The sequence below is a fragment of the Vigna unguiculata genome, chromosome 3, assembly GCF_004118075.2.
Source record: "Vigna unguiculata cultivar IT97K-499-35 chromosome 3, ASM411807v1, whole genome shotgun sequence".
In the NCBI taxonomy this organism is placed as follows: Eukaryota; Viridiplantae; Streptophyta; class Magnoliopsida; order Fabales; family Fabaceae; genus Vigna; species Vigna unguiculata.
In genome coordinates this window covers 40,804,583-40,825,587 of record NC_040281.1, presented here as the reverse complement: position 1 = coordinate 40,825,587, position 21,005 = coordinate 40,804,583, and the positions used below count along the sequence as shown (strand labels likewise).

The 21,005-nt window shown below is 30.7% G+C and overlaps 2 protein-coding genes across 2 annotated transcripts; both read left to right on the top strand.

Moving 5' to 3' along the window:
- Positions 1-8,109: 8,109 nt before the first annotated feature.
- On the top strand, positions 8,110-14,492 carry LOC114178781 (plastidal glycolate/glycerate translocator 1, chloroplastic-like). Its single transcript, XM_028064872.1, has 8 exons — positions 8,110-8,524; positions 8,599-8,914; positions 9,488-9,749; positions 9,907-10,022; positions 12,473-12,582; positions 13,369-13,546; positions 13,743-13,872; positions 14,098-14,492. Exons 1-8 carry the CDS (start codon positions 8,249-8,251, stop codon positions 14,246-14,248), a joined length of 1,539 nt encoding a protein of 512 aa, XP_027920673.1. The 5' UTR covers positions 8,110-8,248; the 3' UTR covers positions 14,249-14,492.
- Positions 14,493-18,085: 3,593 nt separating this feature from the next.
- LOC114176270 (protein WEAK CHLOROPLAST MOVEMENT UNDER BLUE LIGHT 1-like) lies at positions 18,086-21,005 on the top strand. Its single transcript, XM_028061252.1, has 4 exons — positions 18,086-18,389; positions 18,642-18,730; positions 18,829-18,981; positions 19,187-21,005. Exons 1-4 carry the CDS (start codon positions 18,179-18,181, stop codon positions 20,858-20,860), a joined length of 2,127 nt encoding a protein of 708 aa, XP_027917053.1. The 5' UTR covers positions 18,086-18,178; the 3' UTR covers positions 20,861-21,005.

Below are 21,005 nucleotides of genomic sequence, written 5' to 3'. Positions count from 1 at the left end.
TAAGAAAGCTTCAAGTTTGAGTATAGCTTTGACACCATCATGGATTTTTGTATGAATTATATTGCATTAAAATTATGAATGCATAATCTCCTATTTGATAAGTTATGAGGTTAGTCTGTACAACGGTGATTGTTCATTGTCATAACCATGGTTATCTGAATCCTTTTACATTTATTTTAAATTGTGAACTGAATCTATATTCTAAATAAAAGAAGTGATGACAAAAAATAAATTACAATTTTCTATATAAAAGTGAAATTAAATGGTTAAAGTGTTTAACTTATAAATATAGTACATGATCATAAACCATAAATTATTATTTTGTATTTTCAAATCCTGTCTACTGATATATAATTTCATGGATAAGTTTTTAGATTAATATTTTTTTTTTCTGTCTTCAATACGATATTTTTTAATTCATTCTTATCATCGCTTTTTTCTGTCTATCCATCTTTACAATTTCATTTTCATGTCATTGTAGTAATTGTTTTTATAAATCTTAGTGATTTTCTTAGACCGATTAAAGAAATAAAAAAACACTTTATGAGCATGATAACATTTATGATTAACTTAATTATACAAGTTTGAATATTTGAATAAATACTCTTGTCTGTATTTGGATCTACCTCTTTACTAGTAGTAAAAAAATTGTGAGTATTAATCCATTAAACATCACATAGTAGAGAAAGATATTTATTTTGAATTGGGAATTGGGTCTATTTTAAATAAAAGAAGTGATGACAAAAAACAAATTAAAACTTTATATATAAAAATAAAATTAAATGGTTAAAGTGTTTAACTTATAAAAAGAACACATGATCTAAAGCATAAATTATTATTTTCTATTTTCAAATCCTGTATCCTGATTTTATACCTCCATTGATCATTTTTTAGAACAATATTACTTTTATATTCTATCTTCAATATGATATTTTTCTTGTTCATTCTTATCATCTCTTTTTGTCCCTCTATCCATCTTTATAATTTCATTTTCATATATTTTTGTAGTAATTTTTTTTCTTTTTATTAATTTTAGTGGTTAAATTTCTTAGACATATTAAACAAATAAAAAAAAATTTATGAGCATGATAACATTTATGATTAATTTAATTATAAAATTTTGAAAGTTTGAACAAATACTTTTGTTCATTTTCTTGTTTGGATGTACCTCTCTAATAGTAGAAAACAGATACTGATATGCTCTGAAAGTTGCCGAATCAACTTGTAGTGGAGAGGCATTTTATGCTTTTGTTGCTGATAGTATGTTTTGCCTACTTACACTGCTAGAAGGTCCCCCTGGTATATACTTTTTTCTTTCTTCTGTGGTTAAAAAACGTATTATTGCTACTGTATTCATAGACTGGTTGAAGGGGATTTGGTTTTGGATCATGATACTGCCAACAGTAACAGGAATCTAGTAAATTTTTATTGGTTTTTAAGTGAATATTTATCAAAGTTTTACATGAAGTAATTGAAGAAGAAAGTAGTAGAAAAGTATTATAAAAGTAAAAAGTTGGTTTTGGAGTTGTCACCACAATTCAATAGATCTCTTGGGTGTATGAGAGGTTTGGATAGTTGTGTGTCATCGAAAAGTTTGCAATTTTTGCTAGAAAAAATTACACTATGAAGGATTTACAATTTTTGCCAGAAAATTGTACTATGAAGGGTTTGCAATTTTGGTCCACAAAAAAATTGCACTATGAAGGGTTTGCAGTTTTGGTCCATAAAAAATTGTAAGAAGGTTTGCAATTTTTGTCCAAAAAATTGCACTTGAATGATAATAATTCTTGTTGATTATTTGTGGATGTAGGTCTTGAAATGCCGAATTACATTAAATTTTTTATGTGTTTTTATTTGTATTTTTCTGTTCTTATTTATGAATATACTTCCACTAGAAAAAAAGATTATTTTTGGTGCGTGATTTTCCAACAATTTTTCTTTAAAGGAGGAGATGAAAATTGTTTTTAACCTCAATGCTAATAGTGACCCTGGGCGGGATGATTTTGGTGGCTATTTCTATCCTGCATCTCAGGATATTATTGGTTTAGATATGTGCAATGCTGTTAAGCAATTATCTTTTTACATAATTAGATTCTTTCGAAGATAAATGCTAATGTTATTTCTTTCATTCCTAAATTTCTTCAAGCTCATTCTCTGAAGGATTTTAGACCTATTGTTGTAGCTCTTAGGTTTAAAATATTTTGAACTCAAGTCTATTTTATAACATTATTAGAAGCAATATCCACATTTGAGATATTGTATGTATTGTGGGTTTTGGAACCTATAATTTCTAACAGAATTTTATCCTTAAAATGTGTTTGAGAGAAAGGTATATTTAAATTGTCGTTGGTCTAAGATTTCTAAATGATATGAGACTATTTGATATACTTAGGGTTGGCAATGTGGGCTGGTCCAACCCGTTTAGGCCTGTCCCACACTTAGCTCTCAAAATGTGAGTCAGGCTAGCCCATCCTGCATTGAAAATGTAGGCTGAAATGTCTGGTCTGTTCTGCATAAGCGCAGACCTGCAGGCTAGTCTGTTTTTTTTAAATTATTATAGCACGGTTTTCAATGTTCAACAAATTGGGAAGTTGAATGATAAATTGATAATTCAACATTTTTATCATATTCGTACTTTGACATACACGATGTATTCTTCAAATCTTAACGCATTCAAATATATATAACATTTATTTTTTCCATTTATACAAGAATTTGAAACGTTTATGCAAAAGTCCGGAAGGAAAATCACTAATCTACACAAGTGCAAGTTTTTTTTTATGTAGGTCATGGCCAGGGGCGACTCAACGGTTTGGGAGGCTTAAAACAAATTTAAAAAATGAGGCATTTTATTTAAAATTTATTTTTTTTGAGTTTTTTTAATGTAAAATTATTTATTAAATTATCATAATTAATTTCATTTAACATTTATTTCAAAATAGATAATAGGACTAATCCGTTTAATCTTTCTTGTGACATTGTTGATCTTAAATAAGTTTTTATTATTTTTAGCTTTGAGAAACTCCTTTTGGCCAAAAAAACTAACACTAAAATTGTTAACATTATTCTATATGTTATATATGCATTTGTAAAAGAATCTAGTCTTTTTATATAATTAAGAATGTGTTTATCATTTTCAAACCTATAATTTTCCTTAAGATATTTAATTCTGAAATTAAATCAAATTCATCAATATCCAAAGAATTATCATATTTTAAAGATTTTTCAAGGTTTAAGAATTTTTCTTTCAAAAATGAAATATCTGCACACCGTAATACATAAGACATTTGCTCTTTTTTGTTATTCAATTAAAGTCTCGATTCTTCTTTTCTTTTGAACTTTTCAATAGTCTAATTTAAATTTTTTAGCTGACATATCTATATATTTTTATACGAAATAAAAAATGATAATATATAAAACACTACTAAAGATAAATATATAAAATGAATGAATTAAAACAATAAAATTTGGTATTGGTTGTCAAGAAAATAAACTCAATAATAGACTTGCAATATCTTCAAATCTAAAGTCTCTTTTTCGTTCTTAAGTCTCAACTTTTTAACAAACTTGCAAAGTTGTTTATTTTAAGATTAATTATTAATAAAAGTAATTATAAAAAATATTGTTCTTCTAAATTTGATAGTAAGTCTTTTTTTTTCCTAAACTTGAATTATATTTCTACATAAAACTCAACTTTGAATTATGATCCAATTAATCTATTATCTACCAATTGACTAAACCATAATCTAATTAATAGTTTTGTAAAAAAATTTAGTTTTTCCTCAAAATATATGCAAAAAAAAAAGACTCTCGAAACTCGTAAATCTAAAAGTACCTAAACACAAAACTAGGAAAATGAAACACATTTCTAATTCTAGTACAAATGCAAAACAAAATAAAAATAACAATAACACAAATAGAAAGAAAAAACATACTAATCAGAAATGAGGATGAAACAATTGGTACACACGAACAACATGAGATTTAAGAGAAGTAATAGAAAGATAAAAAAAAAAGATAAAAAAGAAAATAGAATCCAGATTAATTATAATTTATAAGAGAATAAATTTTACTAACAAAATGTTTTAACTCATTAATTATCATTTTTACTGCCAATAAAAATTAACATACACTAATAATAATTTAATTAAATTTTATTCCCAAACATAAATTTATAATTAATTTAATAGACCATATTAGTAATAAAATATTTTTTAGGCCTTTTTTATCTTAATGTATTAATTAGTACTTAAAAAAAATTGAGGCATTTTTTTCTTAAACATAATTTTATAATTAATTTAATAAAAAAATATGAGTAGTAAAAAAAGTTGTTTTGAGGCCTTCTTATCTTTGAAGTTGATGTCTAAAGCGAGTGGTTTACTCGCTTTACCCTTGAGCCGACCCTGGTCATGACGTAGCCTTTGCAGGTTGCAAGTTATACTAATCAAACTTTTGCATACTAACAAACTCAATATCTCAGTCCGTCCGACATTTTTTTAAGGTTAAATCATTCCAAAAGTCTCCATTTTTGTAGCGAAATCTCAAGTAGGTCCCCCAAATTTTATTTGACTCAATTGAGTCCCTATTTTTGAAAATTCGTTGCAATTAGTTCTTTTCCGTCAGTTGTCCAGTAACGGTGCTAATTATGTGCCACGTGTCAGCACGTGTTTTTTTAAAATTTTTTTTTATAATTTAAAAAATAAAAAAATAAAATTGCCACATGTCAATCTGACATTGTGCCACGTGGCAGAGACAATGTGATGTGGCAGTGACAGTGCCACGTGTCACTATTGGATGTGAAAAATCTCAATGTAGTCCGTGTATTTGTTATTTTGTTTCAATTTGGTCCCAATTTTGTTAAAACTGAATCAATTTCATCCTGTATTAAATTTAAATTTTATATAAATTTTACAATGGTATTTTTATTATAGTTGATATTTTTAACAAAATTAAATGTATTTAAATGTATATTTTGCACTGATACCATTGTAAAATTTATATAAAATTTAAATTTGATACAGGATGAAATTGATTCAGTTTTAACAAAATTGAGACCAAATTGAGACAAAATAACAAATACAGGGACTACATTGAGACTTTTCACATCTAATAGTGACACATGGCACTGTATTGCCACATCACACCGTCTCTGCCACGTGGCACAATATCAGATTAACACGTGGCAATTTTTTTAAAAAAAATTTAAAAAAAAATTTAAAAAAAATTAAAAAAAAATCAAAAAAACCACGTGCTGACACGTGGCACATAATTAGCACCGTTACTGGACAACTAACGGAAAGGAACTGATTGCAACAAATTTTCAAAAACAGGGACTCAATTGAGTCAAATAAAAATGGGGGGACCTACTTGAGATTTTGCTACAAAAATGGGAACCTCTGGAATGATTTAACCTTTTTTTAATAGGCCTGCTAGTCAGGAGAGGACTCTAAGACGAGCTACCATTGGCGGAACCAGGCAATGACAAGGGGGAGCCACGGCTCCCCCATTTTTTTTTTTGAATTTTTTTTACATATATTTATATATTTTTTAAAATTATATTATATATTATTTATATTAAGATTATATTATGAAAAATTATAATAAAAGATAAATAAAATTTTTAATGGAGACATTAATTTATAAAAGAGATTAGGTTTTTTTTTTATTATAAAATCTTTCTATCATGTAAATTATCATGAAAGTGTGTGAAGAGAGATAAATACAAATTCTTGCATGATCTCTCACAGATCAAGGTTAGTATCTTATTATAATTTATGTATCGCTACCTATGGTAATTTTATTTTAAGTTTTGAATTTATACAATATTGCTTATTTAATTAAAGTAGTATGAGTTTTGTTATGTTTTGCATTGTGATAATTGTGATTTGTGAATATAAATTTTATTTTTTCTAAATAGGCGAGTGGTGATAAATTTATATTAGAAAGATTTTAATAAAGATGAAAAAAATGCATTTACATTAACTAAACTTGAGAAATTTAATAAGAACCAAGAATTTAAGACAATAAAAAACAAATTTCTAAAGGTCTCAGAAATCAAATTGATGAGATACGAATGACTTATCTAAAATGATATTCATGGTTTGGTATAATGATATAGTAGCATGATATAATAGCGAATGATAGTAATATTTTTTGAATTCTAGTATTATGTGTGTTTGTTTTAAGGAGAGGAAATGAAGAGAAAAAAATGAAGAGTTTTTCTTCTAAAGAAAAGTTATATATAGCAAATCTAATTTGACCCTCTTACATTTTTAGTCCAAGTTCCGCCACTGCGAGCTACATTGTCATCCCTAGGGCTCTGTTCACATGGAGAGATGAATTTGGAAGAGAGTGTGAAGATGAATTTGTGTAGATTTGTATGAATAGATATGTGTGTTTTTTTGTGTGGATTTAGAAGATAAAATGAGTGAATTTGAAGATAAATTTTATGAAAGTTAGTGAATGATGAATAAAGTTATAATAGATAAAATTTTAAAATTACTAAAATGTCCTTGATAGAAAAATATATAAAATAATTTTTAAATTAGTTAAAAATATTAAATTTTAAAAACTATTATTTAACAAATTTTATTAAAAAAATCAATAAAAAGTAAATTACACTAAATTATTATTATTATTTTCATAATAATTACTATTATTTAAAACTATTAATAATAGTAATAATAATAATTATTATTATTATATATTTTATTTTTATTATATTTAATTACTATATATATATATTATTTATTATTATTATATATTATTATTACAAATATATTATTAATTTTAATAATTATTATATATATATATATATAATTTAGAAGGATATTATTATAAGTAACTATGCATCCCTTCAAATTCTGCACTGTTGTGATGAGATAAAAAAAAGTAATACATCCTTCAAATCTTTGCATTTCATCTCCTATACAAATCTGTGTATACGAACGTAATTGATTCTTCAAAATATACTACAATAAACTCTCCGATCGAGGTCTAAGAAGAAGAAAGACTCCTCTTTGAAACTTTTTTTCCCATTCCTCCGAGTTGAGAACAAAGACTCGTCTTTGAGCGTATTGCATTTGAATAATTCAATTTGAAAATATTAATATTTTAATTTATATAAGTTTAGCACATGGCATTTGTATGTATAATTCAAAATATTATTATTATATCGGTAAACAGAGAGAAAAATATTATAATTCCTCTGTTCTTCTACGTTTCCTTGTAGTGGTTTTCTTCACCACTTTATTCGTATTTTCCGCTTCGGTCGCGCAGAGTAACTCTGGGTATGTATTTTTATCGTCGTCGTTACTTTCAGTTCTTTATTTCATCGTAGGGTGCAATCCTTCCAATAGGCAACAATGTCGCTCCAATCAAAGAAGTAGTTGATACTTCATGATTTGCGCGCAAATATTGCAAAATCGTGAATCCTGTGATTCGGTTTTCATTCAGACTACAATTCAAGATTCAAAACGATTCATCACTAGATATGCATAGCAGAGGATTTTTATTTTTATTTTTTTTAACTCAAATCGCACCATTCTTACTATTGTCATAGTCATAACCGCACCAAAATGATCTGCAAATGAAGATGAATATATCGACATTGTAGTATTCTTGATGTTTCTACCGAACAATGGGATAATTAGCTCAGATTCTCGGAATACATAGAAATCAAAGGTGGAAGAACAACAGATTCTCGGAATACATAGAAATCAAAGGTGGAAGAACAACGGTAGGTTTATATGGAATAATTTTACAGAAGAAAAACTTTTTTTTTATATAAATTAATCTTTGATGGTTTACTGAAATTAAATCAATCCATTTGGTTTTACCTATGTATACATTAATTTTTTCTTGTAGAATTTAAAGAAACTTGTCCAAATATATGTATCTTCTTATGATTCCTCAGCAGGGAAGTTAATCTTAACATCAAGCTTATGTTCATGAAGGAAAATAATTCTGACCTATGCATAAAAAGTTAATTTGGTTTATCTTTTCTCTAGGAGTTGGTTTATTTCATTTGATTTTGTGAACAAGTGTTTAATTGCTCAGGTTGATTTTGATCTAAACAGTGAATTATCACCTTTTCACAGTTTGAAGAGGATGAAACTTTGATGGTTGTACACTCTCATCTCATCCGACCCATTCAACACTTTTTCTTCTTGTCCATACAATTTTTCTGCCTCTCTCACTCAAGTCCCACAAAAATGTGAACTCTTTCTCTCTTCGTTCAAGTCGCAGGATGTCCACCTCTATGCCCGTTTCCATGGCCACCACAGTGTCACACTCTTTACCCTTTTCACTTCCCAAACTCAAACCACCCTCTCTCTCCTCTCCACTCTTCCGCCGCACGTTTTTCCCCAACTCAACTCTCAACACCCTCCCCCGCCCTACCATTTCCTCCATCACTTTCCCACCAAGGCTCACTAACCCAACCCGCAAAACCAGACACGTGCCGGCAAAATTCTCCCAAGCCGACACCGGAAGCACCTCCAACTCCTCCTCGCTCACCGGCACCGTGAGTCCTTGTTCTTTCCACGTGTCACTCTTTCATTCAACGGATACCATTTCAGCTTGTGTTTTACTTGTTAGGTTTTCGGTGTTCTTCATTTGGTGGTGTCCCTGGGCCTTATTCTGGCGGCGGACAAGTTTCTGAAGAAGGCATTCGTGGCCGCCGCGATCAAATTCCCGAGCGCCTTGTTTGGGATGTTCTGCATATTCTCGGTTTTGATTACTCTCGACGCCACCGTGCCCTCTGCGGCAACCGCATTGGTGAGCTTCTTCGAGCCGGCGCTTTTGTTCATTCAGAGATGGCTTCCGCTTTTCTATGTCCCCTCTCTCGTTGTTCTGCCCCTTGCCGTCAAAGATGTTCCCGCTGCCTCTGCCCTCAAAATTGGCCTTATTTTAGGTCAAAGCTTCTTTCTTTTGTTTCACGCTGAGTTGCTTTCCAAGTTGCCTTTTTGGTTGATTTTCAAACGCATTAGACGTTGTCAGTGCTTGAAAATATGAAATATCTATTTCAGGTTCCATAACTTTATTTTGTCATTAAGATTTAACTTGAAAGTCAACTTTCACACAAAATCAGGACTATTTTGTTATCAAGTTATAATATTAGTGATTAACTTAAACTTTTTACACATTCAGGACTAACTCAATTTTTTCATTCTTTACCAAATTACTCATTGCTTTTATCTCAGCGATTTTCGACTGAACTACTGTTTTGTTTGGTCTTCAGTTTGAAATGATTAGTTCCTCAAATTACCCTTTATAACATATCTGTTTTTTTTGTTGCCAATTTAATTATTTGAAGTTAATTATTAGATACTCTCAGAATTTTTCACTAACTTCTTATGGCATTTTAAATTATCGAGGGTCAAATCTGTCCTCTTCGTCTTTTCTTTTCAAAATCTGTATCTTTTGTATTATGATGAGCCTATGCGGATTGGTGTTGCAAATTACTGATATTTATGTTGTTCTCTAGTTGGAGGATGGCTGGCTACACTTTGTGTTGCTGGTTACACGGCTATAGCAGTAAGAAAAGCTGTGAAAACAGAACTGGTAGATGCTGAGCCTATGGGAAAGCCGTCTCCATTTTCTGCCTTTGAAGTGTGGACATGGACTGCTGTTCTCATTATATCTTTTGTTTCTGCATTGTATTACCCTACAGTACTGGGTACAAGTGCCAGAACATGCCTTCCGTTTTTGCTTGCAGCCACAGTGTTAGGCTACATAGTTGGCACCGGGTAAATATTTTCTTTGACTACTGCATATACACGTAGACCATTCCTTTTCCCTTGAACAGAGTTTCTCCTGAAAAGGCATTAAAAGAAGAGAGTATTCCTATATGTTTGGATTTTCATCTTTTCTAGAATTTCACTAATTTTTGCTATTTTTTTCCAGGTTGCCATCGAGTGTGAAGAAGGTCTTCCATCCTATAATTTGCTGTGCATTATCAGCAGATCTGGCAGCATTAGCTTTCGGGTATTTTTCCAAGTCAGGGATTGAACCTGTGCTAGGTATGATTGGAAGATAACTATTAGTTACCATATTATGTGAGTTCCTCTGAATTTTGGATCCTGTTTGCTAATTTCAACTAGGAAAGGAAATTTGAGATTTAAATTACTAGTTTGGAACTTAATCTGACTATACAGTACAGTGTACATACTTGTAATATATGATAAACATTTGAAGTCTGCTGGCAAGTTGAGTAATAAGTAGTAAAGTGTTTGCTGTTCAAATCAGGTTTGTAAAATCTTTTTAGTAGGTTAATGAGGTATGAAATGACTTTCTGCTAATATAAAGGTAACTGCAGCTATACTCGACTGATTTGGTTTGATATACAGCCTGATAATTATGGTAATGTAAAGTTATGTCACCAGAGGGATTTCAGTTTAATTTAGCAGAGTGTGATCGAAATTTATCAAAAAATACTATTATGTAATGGCATAAATTTGTGATGAAGTTGTATCTTATTATGTATAAATATCAAGAGAAGATAGTGATTTAAGGTCCGTTTAAGATATCATCTTATAGGCATGCGTGGTTCATTCTAGTTAACGTGATATATGTAATAGATGTAATGAAAATAGATTAAGAGGAAATAGAGTGATTTTTTGTGTGTAGAAATATACTTCAATATGCTTTTTCTAAAGCAGTACCAAGTTTACTTGGGGTATGCGAGCCACAGATTCCTTTTATATATGTAATCGATTATGAAATTAGCTTAAGAGGAAATAGAATGATTTTTTGTGTGTAGAAATATTGTTCAATTTGCTTTTTCTAAAGCAGCACCAAGTTTACTTGAGGTCAGCGAGCCACAAATTCATTTAAAGGTCATTAGTCCTCTAACTAATGGATTCATGCCCCCATTCTCTCACCCAAAATTTCTTGAACTAATCATAAACATCTGTTAATACTACCATCTTTTGGGTGCTTTGTTTGCTTACTATTAGGCAAGTTTTTGCTTGGAGGGAATTATTGTTCTGTAAACCCCTACTACTCTTATGTCATGCTTTAAGCTAGATGAGAAAAAGTTCTCATTTATTTCTTCCCCAAGCTAATTGGTGCATTGGTTATTTACTCTTTTAGTAAAAATTATGCCCTTATATATCTCTCTTATAGATATATAAGAGATAGCTATTTTCAGTGATTCCTGTTCAAATTTTTGAAAATATAGATTGCATACAAGGTGACATTTTTGTAATTAAAAAATGAAAACAGAAAATGAAAATAAGAAATAAAAGCCCAAGTGCCTTCTCAGGAGTTGTTCAGTTTGAATTTTAAAATTTTTCACTTTTAAATAAAAATTGCCACCTTACTTTTATTTAAATTCTTTCATTTTGAATGTTTTTGTTTAAAAAAATTGCATAGGACTATAAGAAAATAATAAAAACTTGATTTCCTTTTTAACTTGCAAAATTTTGAAAATAGGAAACAAAATGGTATTTTTGTAATTAAAAAAAATAAAGAAAGCATTTTCTTAAACTTAATGTTTTTATCCATTTGAATGGCTACTTTCCTTCCGTTAAGACTTTGATCAGGGCTTTTACTCTACAGGTATGTCCCAAGCTTCAAAACGATATGCATTGTACTGAATCCTAATCTCATTAAGACTTGGCTTGTCACTATGAAGCTCCTAAAGCATTATTTAAAAGAATGCATCAACTAGACATTGTGAAAGATTCTTTCAGGAGAACCTACCATTAATTAATTAGATTTTTGATGCCATGTGATTTTCTTCATTTGCAGCAAATTTACTATTTGGGACACGCCTAATCAATGATCATCTTACGGTATTCAGTTGGATTATTTGACATGATTTTGGAAATAAGTAACACTTTGGAAAATTTGGAAATGATCTCACGCAGTAAAAGAAATTCTAATTTAAAGGCTCTTTTAGTTAGTTAAATTCATAATTTCAAAGGGAACCACTACAAGATTGAAAATACAAAATATGAAGGGTCTCTCTGTATGTGTTTAGCCCAAGGGCTAAGACATAATAGTTTACTTTAAATCCTTGTTTGTGCAAGAACTATCAGCAAGAGCAGTCTCTACTACATCCTTCCATTATATGGATAACCAACAATATGAACCCTTGTGTCCGCACTAAAGAAGCTCCCAGCTTCTGCTTCTGGCACCCTCAACCAATATATTTATATTATGATACAAGTTGTGTTCATGGTGCTTCTTGGATGTAGCTGAACCCATTAGCAGACAAAAAATTCTTTTCAACTCAACAGGGAATGATCCTTCTTCAAGAATAATTAGGAATTATAATGGTTCCGATGTCTAGTTACATATATATAGTAGGCCTGACATTTTATTTCAAATGATTTTTTCCTTTTATCTGTCATACAATATGGTTATTCACTCTGGTCCCATGTTCCTAAGCAATTCTTTTATTTGTGCTATTTCGGCATAATATATCTATACTTTGTTTCTGTTGATTGTTCTTTCTACATCTTAGGATATTACCTTACAAAGGCATCCTCTAATCCTGGAGCTGGTGATGTTTTAATGGGATTTTTGGGATCTGTCATTCTATCATTTTCCTTCTCTATGTTCAAGCAAAGAAAGGTAACCATCTAAGTTTCCCAGTAAATCAATCCTACACTGCTGTAAAAAGATTAAGCAGATGAATACAGTGTGTTTATACTGTCAAATGCTTATGGTATTTTACAATGACAAATTGCAATCAAACTTATACCTGGGCAATGTTTAATATGTTATTTCTGAGTTTATCAGTACTCTATGTCTTTTTTTTGCACATTTAAGCCAGTCTCCTCAAGATTAAAAGAGTGGATTGGTGATTTCATTTTGAATAATTTGACTAGCATTCATTAAACTTGAGTAAAAGTACATAATAAATATTTTATCATCTTATTGCGGAGATGTGAAGCCACCAGGGATGAGCTAATGAAGATGGTTTTGGGTAGTTTGCAAAAGGTAATAAGTACCTATAGTAAATTCTCCCCCAAGATGTCTTGATACTAGCTTTTTTCCGTTTTCTTCTGGATATGTAATTTAACTTGGTTATGCAACTAGAAGTATACCTATTATCATTTTTTCTTTTCAATGTCTTTCTAATGTAGCTAAGACCTTTGAAAGGTGAATTGAATAGTCATTGGCTTATATGGAGTTTGATTTTTCGTGAATATATTATATATGAATTCAAACTTGAGAGAATAGATCTATGAGCTAAGAACATATCATATACCCTTGTACGCATAATATTCCATTTGGCAGTCATTAGCATGATTTATACTCAAATACCGAACTTGCTTTGCAACATTTCTTGGCATCTCAAACACATGACAGCTGAATCATTTGATCATTGGCTACTATTTTTCCCATCATTTTCAGCTTGTGAAACGACACGCAGCTGAGATTTTCACCTCTGTCATCATCTCAACAGTATTCTCACTGTATTCAACTGCCTTAGTTGGGCGTCTTGTTCAACTAGAACCATCTTTAACTGTGTCCATTCTACCCAGATGTATCACAGTGGCATTGGCCCTCAGCATTGTATCTTTGTTTGACGGTAAATATTTTGCCCACACTTTAATCATTTATCTCCATAATCTTGTCTACTCTGGAACTCGTTCAGAGTTGTGGAGCAAATCCGGAAATCATGCAGTCTTAATTTGATGAAAGAATACATTCACAGTGAAAGCAACACTAAAGAATTATAAGTTGTTCGCTTGTACACAGTTCTATGAAAATTTCCCTGTTTTCAGGTGCCAATACATCTCTCACAGCAGCTGTGGTTGTTTTAACTGGTCTGGTTGGAGCAAATTTTGTGCAAGCAACACTGGATAGACTCAGTTTTCGTGACCCAATTGCTCGGGGAATAGCAACTGCGTCTAGGTATATTCTGTGATCAATAGATAAGTCTGATGAATATGGTGGGGACTTTTTATGATTCCCATGCTCGGGTTAAACTTGTTATGAAGAAACAATTGCTAATTTTCGTCACCTTCGTGAGGAAGTTTTTGAATACTTGGCCATTATTTATCAAAAAGTAATCTATATCAAACTTGCAATAATAGTTGGACATGGTTATTTACATGCTCTTGACTAAATATTTTTCAGTGCCCACGGGCTTGGAACAGCAGCATTGTCTGCGAAGGAACCTGAGGCTCTCCCATTTTGTGCCATTGCTTATGCTCTTAATGGTATATTTGGATCTCTACTTTGTTCGATTCCAGCTGTTAGACAAAGCTTGCTTGCAATTGTGGGCTGAAATTGTGATTTATGTCACACCACCTGGTGCTATTCATTCCTTTTCGATGCCGTAATAACCCGCAATGCTTATCTCATGGCTGCACAAAAATGTATAGGGCAAAATTATGAACCATTTATTCAGTAACGCCATTATGTCAATTGTATAGATAACAATAATCCATTTATTTATGATTTTTTTTATATTCTATGTCGGCAATTAGCTGTTTTGGACTTCATATCTTTAATTGGAGAATTCTCAATCTTACAAATATGAGAAATTCTATAATAGGGCATGATGAATGAATATATTCAACTTTCCTAATTAAAAATTCAAATTATAAAATAAGTACTTCGCTAAGCTTGATTATTATTATTATTTTTTAAATAGTTCAAGTCTCGGTGGGTTAGGAAAAAGGTAGACATAAATAAATGAAATTTATCCGGTCAAATAATTTTTATAACAAAGAACAGTAGTAATATGGGATACAAATTATTGACTAATTTAGTTTTTATATTTAGTTATATAATTTATTTTGGTCTTTTTTATATATTTTTTACTCAATTGAGTTCTAATATATTTTGAATACTTTTTTCTTTTGTTAAATTGGTATTAATATTATTTGAAAGGTTATACTTGCCAAAATCTTAGTCATCTATCTTGTCACTCTAATTTAACAAGTGACATGTTTTAGATTTGACATGTACTTTCAAATGATTTGATTTGATATGTGGTAATTTTTAGAGTTTGATACATGACATTAGGGATGACAAAATGGATCACGCTTGATCAGTCAACCTGAAAAAGAAAAAAAAAAGGATTGGGTGAGAGATTTCACCTCGTCAGTTTGAAATAGTTTAACTTGCTTAACTCGCTAATCCAGTAGGCTAGCTGGTAACCCTTTTTAAAAAAACAAAACATGTTGAGTTGTCCTGCATTAGGTCAATGTTGTGTTCTCTAATCCCATCTCACGCTAACATATGCAATTGTTTAGTTTGATATCATTTATAAACCACTTTGAAATGAGTTTTCAGCTTTATTAACCATCGGATCGAGCTAAAATTTTAACAGTTGATTCTAGACAAATAGCTCTTGACTTTGTTCGGTTAGATCTTGAATTATAAATTTGTAGTGAGAGCAGTTTTTATCATAGTCTCCATAGATTAGGTTGTTGACAGCCTTAACATTTGTTACTTATTTTGTGCATAACTTTCTCTATCAATCACATATACTAACGTCATAGGACTTTATCACAACCATAAAATATACATAATTTATAAAACCACAAATTGAACTTTACTATATTATTGTATTGGTTAAAATACAGATTTGATTTCTATTTTCGTACAATTTTGTCATTTTAGTCCTAATATCAGTTTTTTGTTTAAATAGCTCCTAATTTTTGTCAATTTTATTCAATTTAGTTTTTTTTTTGCTAACATCGTTTAAATAATTAACTGTAATGAACTGTGACCGTCATGTGTCACTTTGTGGTTTTTTTAATTTTTAAAAAATGTTTATTTGTCAATTCATTAGAGTCTATGTTTTATATTCAATTTGATCTCTATATTCATTATTTTTGTTTAATTTCGTCTTAATTTTTCTTAAAATTGAACAATTTTGTTTCTCTTAAAATTCACACAAAATTTAATTTTTATATAAAATTTATAATAATATTTTTATTAAAATTCACATTTTTATTAAATATTTTTTATTTAAAGTTATTATTAATTTAAAATTAGAACGAAAAATCTTAATGATGACAACTACATTATAGATCTAAAATTTTAAAATTAGTTCTCATATTTACCATTTTTGTTTTAATTTTAAACTAGTTATAATCCTAAAACAAAATATTTAATAAAAATATGAAATTTATTAAAAAAACTCATTATAAATTTATATAAAAATTAAATTTTGTCTGAATTTGAAAAGTGACAAAATTGTTTCATTTTAAAAAAATCGAAATTAAATTAAACAAAACAATGAATATAGAATCAAATTTTATATAAATCATAGACTTTTGACACCATTGACATGTGAACATTTTTCAAAAAATTGAAAAGAAATTAAAAATAAATTAAAATAACAAAACTATTTCAAAAAATTGAAAAAAATTAAAAATAAATTAAAATAACAAAACTAAACGAAAATAGAACCAAATGTAAACTAATTTATTATATTTCTCTAGTTTTTCTGTACAAAAATACATTAGAAAATTTCTCAGTTACTTGTTATTCTCTAAATTGTACGGATAGCAAAAAGAGAAAGAAAAAAAAGTCTTACATCAGTGGTAGTTAAAAATTGAGATTTTTATTGACGAACGAATCATCGATGAAATTTTGCTTCAGACAATCTATATATAAATTGAATGTCTTTTACACTGCGTGGTCATGATGTGCACAGAAGGTAGAAGAGATTTTTTTTTTAATGATGTAATTATCTATAAGAAGCATTTTCCAGAAAATTAGATATCATACATATCTGTAATTAACTAATTATACAGTAAACAACTAGGATGACCCATCTTATCTTGTTCGTACAAATACCATTACTATTTGAAGAACAAAAACATGGTGAATATTAAGGATGACACATGGGATCTTAACACGTGTTCAAATGTGATTTTTGATTGGCCTAGGTCCCATGCATGCTTTGGAAGCAAAAACAATAGTTCATATGAACTGTACCTTCCTTCTTCATCGCTATAACAATATCTGTTCCACTGTATTATACTATTTCTGGATTTCATTCTCTTTTTTTCTACTTCTATATTACATTCTCCTCAAACTCTTTGATTACCATCTTTCTTGCTTTCTTCAACTCTAATCCAGGTTAGTTTCATTCTTTATTCTTTCTTTGTTTCCATGTGATGCTTATTTAGTATTCATTACGAAAATATTATAAATAAGACAATGATATTTTAATTACTAAATTTTGACAATTTTCTCTTACTGAGATGTTATTTTTTAAGTGATTTTAAAATATTAAAAATAAAAAAAAACACTTAAAAAATAACACTTAAAATTATAAGAGAAAACTATTAAAATTTAATAATAAAAAAATCATTTTCCATATAAATATGACATTAGTTTCAATTTCGTCATGGTTACCATTTAGGCCATTATAACAATAACCACAACAACACCGTACTATAAAAATACTAGATTATCATATACTTACAAGAGAAAAAAATGCCATATAAAAAATACTCACCCTTTAAGTGACGTGTCAAATAAAAATATCAAAATTAAAAATTATATATAAGATAAAAAATTCATAAATTTATTGTTTTAAAATTTAAAATTAAAAGTGTTATCAATTTATTATATATAAAATAAGACTCTATATGACATATATTTATCAAAATTTCACATGACTTTTACTTCAAAATCTAAAAATAATTAATTTATAAGGTTGTTTTTTTAATATAATGTTTATCATATCTACACGTGTGTTTTCTCTCTGCATGAATGCATGCATGATTTATCTTTAACCTACATCTATATATAATATATTAATTGTCCAATATATATATATATATATATATATATATATATATATATATATATATATATATATATATATATATATTTTGAAGGTAGAGGACAGCTTGAATATTCTATCTCCAAATATGGATCTTTGTGGTCAGTAGACATCAACAACTCAGCTTGTAATGAAATACATACATAGAGATATTTTTGTATCAGAAAGAAACGTGAAGAAATTAGAGTGGTAGAACTATATGCACATGGAAGATTAATAAACAATTAAAAAGAAAAAAAAAAGAAAAAAAGAAACCACACATATATAAGAGGCTTAGGAGCGTAGAACGTAGAAAGATTGGTGTGGAGTGATTATTATCCTCAGAGTTGATAGCATGTGTTTGTGTGGAGGAAAAAGAAGAAATGTTGATCCACCACGTGTTGGAACATAAAGGAGTTTTGCGGGATGAGGTGGTTTAATGGGAGTTTGCATGAATTGGAAACGCAAGGAGGAAGCACAATTTTTGTATCTGTTCTTTCCTTCCTCCTTCATTGCCTCTCACAATTTTCCTCCTTTTACCCTATCATAAATTTTCTCTTTTCTTTTCTTTTCCTTCTTTCCACTTCCCCCACACAGTTTTTTCATCTTTCTTTTCTGGGGCCTCTCTCTCGTCCAGGTTTCAATCTCTTTTTTCTTCCTTTTATTCACGTCTGCATGCATGCTTTCCTTTCATTTTCTCTCTCCATTCGTAAATTTTCTGACTTTTCATGTGGGTTTTCTTGGTTTTGCATGATTGAATCGTAACTTTGGTGTTTTAATTAAAACATGAAAGCCATATGTTAACACTCTTAAAAAGGATGATGCAGCTGAGATATTTGAGATTGTGCTTTGTTTGAAATGTTGTTATTTTTTATGACATGAATTTCAGACATTGTTGTGGTAGACCCTGTGAGAAATATTGAAGAGGGGCCTCCTTCAAAATCCTCCTCCATGGAACTACAGCCAGAATCCCCAACGGTAATTACCCAATCCATGAACTCCCCAAATTTATTAATGACACCAATCAATCACAAGATAATAACACTGATGAAACTTCACCAATTGTTTCCTCTCAGGGAAGAAGTGACTCCCCAGGAGCTTCTCCAAGGTTTTCTAAGCAGCATATCATTGACACAGCTGCGCCTTTTGAATCCGTCAAAGATGCTGTGTCCAAGTTTGGAGGAAGAGTTGATTGGAAATCCCGTCGAACCCAAAGTCTGGTGGAAGAGGTATATATATATATATATGTACTGTTTGGATTGTATTTATACCTTACATTTTGTTTATGGTTTTTTGAGTTTCTATGAAGCAGCATTTGCAAAACCTTGTGTAGGGAAAAATGGAAAACAACTTGTTCTCTACCTCACTTGATTTTTCATTGATTTGGTTATGCATAAAGCACCGGTTTAACCTTTAATATTTGTGACTTAACAGAGAAGCAAGCTTGTAGAGGACTTCAGAAGGGAAGAAACTGTTGAGGAATTGGAAAACACTAAGAAGCTCACACAAAAACTCAGAAGGAACTTAGAAAAGGTAGAAAGAGATGAGCTTCTGGCAAAGGAAGAGGCTGAACGTGTGCATCTGAAAATTGAAGAGATGGAGCAGAGCATTGTAAGTGAAGCTAATATTGAAGCCAAGGCTGAAGTTGAGGCTGAAAAGGCCATGCTTAAGGAAGCGCTTTCAGAGTTAGAATTCGTTAAAAAAGAACTGGACTCACTGCGTGAGGAGCATGCTTCTATGGTGAGTGGAAGAGACACCGCAGTCAACAATGCAGAAGAAACCGTTGCAGCATCCCAGCAGATTGAAAAGGCAGTGGAAGATTTGACTGCTGAGTTGATTGCAACAAAAGAGGCACTAAACTCCTCACGAGCCGCACACTTGGAAGCCGAAGAACAAACACTAGGAGTTGATGATGAAGAGATTCTCAATCTGAAACAGGAACTTGAACAAGCAGAAGAGGAGCTCCAAACGCTGAATGAGAAAGCTTTCTCAGTCAGGCTTCTTAAATCTAAACTGGAATCAGCCTCCTCTTTATTACTTGATTTGAAAGCTGAAATGGCAACATTCATGGAATCAAAGGACAATGAGGAATGTTACAAACAACAGAAAGAGGAACTTGAGGAACTAAAGAAAACCAAAGAGAAAGCAGCTTCTGATGTTAAAAGCTTGAGGGAAGCTTGTATGTCACTGAACTCAAAACTAGAAGAAGAGAAGTCAATTCTGGCTACCCTTAAGCAAAGTGAGGAAATGGCTTCTGCTGCAGTTCTGAATCTCCAAACTGAACTGGAGAAGTCTAAGACTGCTGCAATTTTCCTTGAGATGAACGAGCATGAAGCAAGAAAAATGATGTCTGAGTTGCCCAAGAAACTGCAGAAAGCAGCAGAAGAGGCTGATGAGGCCAAATCACTTGCTCAGTCTGCTCAAGAAGAGCTTCTTGAAGCACAACAAGAGGTTGAAGAAGTCAAATCCAGATCAATTACATTAGAAAACAGTTTAGTGGCAGCACTGAAGGAGATAGAAGCAGCCAAGATTGCTGAGATGTTGGCCAGAGATGCAATCACAGCATTGGAGAAGAGTGAATCAGCTAAAAACAACAATGATAATAGCTCTTCCTCAATGGTTACACTCACGCTAGATGAATACCATGTTCTCAGCTCTGAAGCCTTTAAGGCTGAGGAAGAAGCCAATGCAAGGATAGAAGCTGCTAATGCTCAGATTAAGCTAGCAAGGGAGAGTGAATATACAAGTTTGGCAAGGTTAGAAGAATTGAACGAGGAGTTATCTCTAAGAAAGGAGTCTTTGAACATTGCAACTGAGAATGCTGAAAAAGCTGCTGAAGAAAAGTTAGCTATGGAACATGAACTAAGTGCATTGCTGGTTGCTGAACAAGAGGAGGAACCACAGGAGAAGGCCAATGAACTGAATGAGCATACTGCTGCTGAAATTGAGCCTGTGCATGAGCCATTAAGCCCGAAAGAAGAAGTTCCTTCAAAGAGCACTGAAAATGGATCATCCTCCTATAAGAACAAAAAGAAGAAGAAGAAGTCATTGTTCCCTTCAAAGGTTGTAATGTTCTTTGCAAAGAAGAAAACACATCCAAGCAAGTGAATCTAATCCTTCAACCCAAGGTAGTAAAAGTGTAACTATTCTGATATCTGAACAGGTTGTGTATTGGTTGCACATTTTGAGAAATTAATTGTTTCAAGTTCTTTGGCTTAAAGGAGGAAATAAAATCTTTCAATGTATATATATA

Bases quoted from the DNA above. Each gene is read 5' to 3' on its own strand.
- LOC114178781 (XM_028064872.1), top strand. From the start codon at position 8,249: ATGTCCACCTCTATGCCCGTTTCCATGGCCACCACAGTGTCACACTCT. The intron at 8,525-8,598 runs GTGAGTCCTTGT...TTTACTTGTTAG, and splicing joins CCTCCTCGCTCACCGGCACC to GTTTTCGGTGTTCTTCATTT. The intron at 10,023-12,472 runs GTATGATTGGAA...TCTACATCTTAG, and splicing joins AGGGATTGAACCTGTGCTAG to GATATTACCTTACAAAGGCA.
- LOC114176270 (XM_028061252.1), top strand. From the start codon at position 18,179: ATGAGGTGGTTTAATGGGAGTTTGCATGAATTGGAAACGCAAGGAGGA. The intron at 18,390-18,641 runs GTTTCAATCTCT...CATGAATTTCAG, and splicing joins GGGGCCTCTCTCTCGTCCAG to ACATTGTTGTGGTAGACCCT. The intron at 18,731-18,828 runs GTAATTACCCAA...GTTTCCTCTCAG, and splicing joins TACAGCCAGAATCCCCAACG to GGAAGAAGTGACTCCCCAGG.